The sequence below is a fragment of the Octopus bimaculoides genome, chromosome 8 (genome assembly GCF_001194135.2).
Source record: "Octopus bimaculoides isolate UCB-OBI-ISO-001 chromosome 8, ASM119413v2, whole genome shotgun sequence".
NCBI lineage: Eukaryota > Metazoa > Mollusca > Cephalopoda > Octopoda > Octopodidae > Octopus > Octopus bimaculoides.
This window is the reverse complement of record NC_068988.1, coordinates 84,305,293-84,310,795: the sequence shown is the minus strand read 5'-3', so window position 1 is coordinate 84,310,795 and position 5,503 is coordinate 84,305,293. Positions and strand designations below refer to the sequence as shown.

The following is a 5,503-nucleotide window of genomic DNA, read 5'->3' as shown; positions in this document are numbered from 1 at the left end:
TATATATATATATATATATATATATATATATATATATATATTGCTACTAGTTTTACTTTTAACATTGCCTCAATGCCAGCAGGCTAGGTCATTTTAATCTCCAACAGACCAAGATGTCTAACACTAGATTCATATTTGGAATGAGAAATGGCCACATGAATTAAACTATAGTAATTAATCCCAAAAAATTGAATAGTAAAGGCTCTTTGGAAGAGTAATCAGTGACTTGGTGATCAGATAAGCAATAGAAATATGGCTTGAGCTCAATCAGTCGGGGTGGGTCTGATGTTTTTAATCAGTATTTGTAATATGCCAAAATAAAATACATCCAGTCAACATTGTAATGGCATTGGTATTAGGAAGGGTGTTGAGCTGTAAAATCTATGATATTGACAGAAGCAGTACTGGCCAGTAATACTCTGTTACTGTGTGTGTACCAGATCACAAGGAACCATGATGAGTGTTGAAATACAATGAGAGCTAGCCAATCCATGCTAGAATGAAAAATGGATGTGATGATTGAATGTTCAATATCATTTACATCAAAATCTTAGCAGTTAATCCATAAGTTATTGAGCAGTTAATCCATAAGTTATTGAGCAGTTAATCCATAAGATATTGAGCAGTTAATCCATAAGATATAGAGTAGTTAATCCATAATAGAATGTTTTGTAAAAACTACAATAAATTATTGAAAATGTAAATACTACAATGAAACCATGTTTGGCTTACCTTTTCGTTTCCACAAAGAACTATGTGTGTTGTTGACCAAACGACAATAACCATCAATAAGATCTGCCATGTCTTCAGCACCACTTACAGACACACAGGTTAAAGTCAAAGGTTCTGTAGCACCGGCTATCTTCAGCTGTAATACACCTTTGTCATCAGAAGTGGCAGATAATGTCTGGATAGATTCTACATCAGTGAAATCAGCAATGTGAGTTGGCTACAAAAATAATGAAATGAGATGTGATATATGGATTATTATATTTGTGTGTGTGTGTGTGTGTGTGTGTGTGTATATGTGTGTGTGTGTGTGTATATGTGTGTGTGTGTGTGTGTGTGTGTAAATATATAGATGTTGAACGGTGAAAATGAGTACTTAACACTGCATTGGTGGATGTAATTTCTTTATTTGTAAATTAAGGCTACCATTGGTTTCATGTTAAGAAAAGTAGGAAAATATCCTGGTGTCTTAATTTTTCAAGCCGATCACAGTGTATGTGTACGTGACGTGTATGTGTGTATTTGCATTTCATGCAAAAACAGCTGCACAAATTGCTTCTATACTTGGGATGCATGAATAATTTGAGGGCCTTCAGTTTATTTTTTTATTAAAAATAAATAATACTGCTTTATATATATGATTCACTCCTTTAAAAAGGTTTCTCAATGCCAACTTTCAGTACTGACATAGCAACGTGAAATTTTTCATTTGCAAATAGAAATGAAAAATTTCGCATTGTTATGTCAACTATGATATATTTATTTATTGCCCACAGGGGGCTCAACATAGAAGGGACGAGGACAGACAAAAGGATTAAGTAGAGTACATCGACCCCAGTGCATAACTGGTACTTATTTAATCAACTCTAAAAGGATGAAAGGCAAAGTCAACCTCAGCAGAATTTGAACTCAGAACATATCAGCAGACGAAATACCGCTAAGCACATCGCCTGGCATGCTAATGTTTCTGCCAGCTCGCCACCCTGCAACTATGATATATTACTGAAAGAAATATCTACCAAGTTCACAAATTTAAATATTCGGCACAATATAGTTTTTAACGAACTTCTATTTAGATGAGCTTTTCATTTCATGTTTATTTCGTTCTTTGTTTGCAATGTTCTCTTTCTCACATACACTGTCTCTCTAATATAAACACACACACACACACAAGCTCTTTCATATAAACACACATACATACTCCAGGTGTGATTTTGTTATTACACAAATATCACATTAGAATTTTGCAATTCCACATGGGATGTCCAAAACAATATGGGCATTCTTTTGCTTGAACCCTCACACTTCGTTAATTTCCATAAATTTTTTTTATCTATTTACCTTTAGCATGCCGTGTTCAGCTCTATGCATTTGTAGTCAGTCACACATGCACACGTGTTTCTGTCTGTACATTTGTATAGATTTATGTGAGAGAGTGTGAGTGAAGGGGCATGTTGTCATGTATATGTACATACATATGTATTTATATACATACGCATACATCTTTTTTGTATGTATGTGTGTGTGTGCGTGTGTATGAGATAGTAATGTCTAAGTGGCACTCGCTCTCTCTGTCACACAAACAAACAAATAAGATGTATGTATATTTATTTATATATGTACATATACATAACAACATCCCCCCCCTCTCTCTTTCACATGTCCATTTCATCTGATGTTTGATATTGTATATGTATATGTGTGCATGCGTGGGGCGTTCCACAATCGCCATTTATTTCAATCACTCTTGTGAAGATATTCACGTAACTCATTTTTTCATTTAATCTCCACTTTAATTTTCAAAAAAGTTTCCGAGAACAATAGTCTCACTCTCTACAAGAGGAGATGGGGTAGATGCAGTTGATCAGTAATCTACAGTGAAGCAAAGACAAGTGCAGGTAGCCAGAGTCAATGCTGAATTCTGCAACACTTGGCTCTATTAAGTATGTTTGCAAATGTATAAACAAAGGCTTAGACACTGCAACATACACCCTTATGCAGAATGGCAGTCAGCAGATAAATAAAAATGACAAAGTTGCACAGTATGACAGAGGAAGATACATCAGTACCAATGAGGCTTTTTGGCACATCTTCAATTTTCCCATTCATGAGGGGCACCCAGCCATCATTCATCTGAGTGTCCATCTAGAGAATAGCCACAGGGTTATCTTTACAAAACAAACAGCCTAACAACAAGCACTTTCTCCAAAAGAAACTAGCCCTAATGCTTTTTTAAGTTGTGTCAAGTAGATGAAGATGCAAGAAAATTCCTTTACCCACAATTACCCAAGTATTACACCTGGAGAAAATAAATGGCACAAGAGGAAACGTGGGGCTGATGCTCTTGCAAGAGTTTACAGTGTCCCCCACAAGTCTAGCAGAATGCTACTACTTACAGCTTCTTTTGCATGAAGTACATGGTCCCAAATCATTCTAAGATTTGGGGAGGGTAAATGGTCATGTGTTTGAAACTTATAAGGAAGTATGCTATCAACAAGGTTTTTCTTAGAAAATGATGAGCATTGGGACCTTGCATTGACTGAAGCATCAGTATCAGATTCTCCAAGGAAACTCTGTAACCTTTTTACAATTATACTGAACAGGTGTCAACTTGACAGTCCCTTACAGCTTTGGATGAAACATTGTGAGGACATGGCTGAGGACAAAGTATGTAGTTCAACAGGCAAACCCAGATATCAATATTCAGTTCTCTGAAACAATTTTTAATCAAGCACTGATTGAAATTGTGGATCAAGTTTTGGCCATGGGATGCAAAGATTTGCAAGAGTCTGCCTCTGGACTGCCAAGAACAAATTGTCAAATTAGTGCTTTAACTTCAAGAGACATAGCAAGAAAGACAAATTACGACAACACAGACTTGGCTGTATTTGTGAATGAGTATGAACCTAAACTTCTTCTAGAACAATGCTGTGCATATAATAAAATTATTTCATTAGTCAGAGAAAAAAAGTGGAGGAATTTTCTTTCTTGATGCTCCTGACAGTACATTGATACTGCAATGATTTAATACTAGGAGCATCTAAAAAAAATTTAAGAAAATGCACAGAGTTGATTTGGTAAACTAGTTTTGACGCATTTTACATAAAGAAGTTCCAACTAATGTGTACTTTAAAATATAGCAGTGTGGAGAGGATTTTCATTATGTGTTCTAATGCAGTTTAGAATTTTAATATAGTTTCAAAAATGGAATTGATGCTGCATTGTGCAGGGTTAACTTAATATCATCACCATCGTTTAACCCTTTAACTTTTAAACTGGTCATATCCAGCCCAAATATTCTACTTGTTTTATGTTCAAACTGATCAGCTTCAGCTTCTCACACTTACCCTACAATGTCATTCTAAAAATAAAACAATCACGTCATCAAAATTTTGAAGCTATGAGATAATGCATGATTAATTAAAGATGTTAATAAGCAAGCATTGCACTTGACAAAATAATTTGAATGCTAAAGGGCTAATGTCTATTCTCTATATTTTTTGCAGGTGTGGCTTGCTTTACAGTTTCAGGGTCAGAACCACTGCATAGCACCTTGAGCAGATGTCTTCTAGTAGAGTACAGAGCTGACAAAAACCTTGTGAGTGGATTTGGTAGGCAGAAACTGAAAGAAAGTGACCTCACAAATGCCAGTGCCGTGTAATATACATCCAGTATACTCTGTGAAGTAGTTGGCATTAAGAAGGGCATCCAACCATAGAAACCACACCAAACAGACACTGGAGCTTAGCACAATCCTCTGGCTTGTTGGCTGCATCCAATACATACCAGCAAGGAAAACATTTGATGATGATGAAGATGTGCATGTGTATGCATAATAAATGTCTCCTTGTCTTGACAACATGTGACAGTTGTAAATGAACACCACTGTCATACAAGCAGTTTCTATTCTTTGCTTCTATTCCTCCATGGAAACATGTCTGGCTGCAGGGAATTATTACCTTACTTGGAACTAGGTGTTTGTGACAAAGAAGGGCATCTGGTCATAGAAAATCCACCTCAATAAATTCTATTTGATCCACATGAGCATGGATTAGGTGAACATAAAAATGATGATGGTTTTATATATATATACATATATATATATTCTTTTACTAATTTCAGTCATTTGTTTGTGGCCATGTTGGAGCACCGCCTTTAGTTGAACAAATCAACTCCAGGACTTATTCACTGTAAGCCTGGTACTTATTCTATCAGTTTCTTTTGCCAAACCACTAAGTCATGGGGACACAAACACACCAGCATCGGTGGCAAGCAATGGTGGGGGGGGGGACAACCACAGACACACATATATATATATATACATACATACATACATACACACACATATACATACACACACGACGGGCTTCTTTCAGTTTCTGTCTACTAAATCCACTCATAAGGCTTTGGTCAGCCTGAGGCTATAGCGGAAGACACTTGCCCAAGGTGCCACACAATGGGACTGAATGCGGAACCATGTAGTTGGGAAGCAAGCTTCTTATGATACAGCCACTCCTGTGCAGGTTGTGTGTGTGTGTGTGTGTGTGTGTGTGTGTGTGCGTGTGCAAGAGACTTGCTTCCCAATCGCATGGTCCCAGATTAAGACTAGGTTCATGGCACCTTGGGCAAGTATCTTCCACTATAGCCCCAGGCCAACCAAAGTCTTGTGAGTGGATTCGGCAGACAGAAAACTGAAAGAAGCCTGTTGTATATGTGTGTGTGTTTGTCCATGAATGTCCTCCACTACTGCTTTACAACTGGTGTTGGTGTGTTC

At 36.9% G+C, this 5,503-nt stretch overlaps 1 protein-coding gene across 6 annotated transcripts in view; it reads right to left on the bottom strand.

The window, feature by feature from the left end:
* Window positions 1-5,503, bottom strand: part of LOC106874006 (focal adhesion kinase 1) — a 242,624-nt gene that overhangs the window by 99,754 nt on the left and 137,367 nt on the right. For all 6 annotated transcript variants that reach the window (XM_052970233.1, XM_052970234.1, XM_052970230.1 and 3 more), the window contains exon 9: window positions 733-949. In XM_052970233.1, the coding sequence (XP_052826193.1) occupies window positions 733-949 (217 nt within the window). The remainder of the gene's footprint in view (window positions 1-732; window positions 950-5,503) is intronic.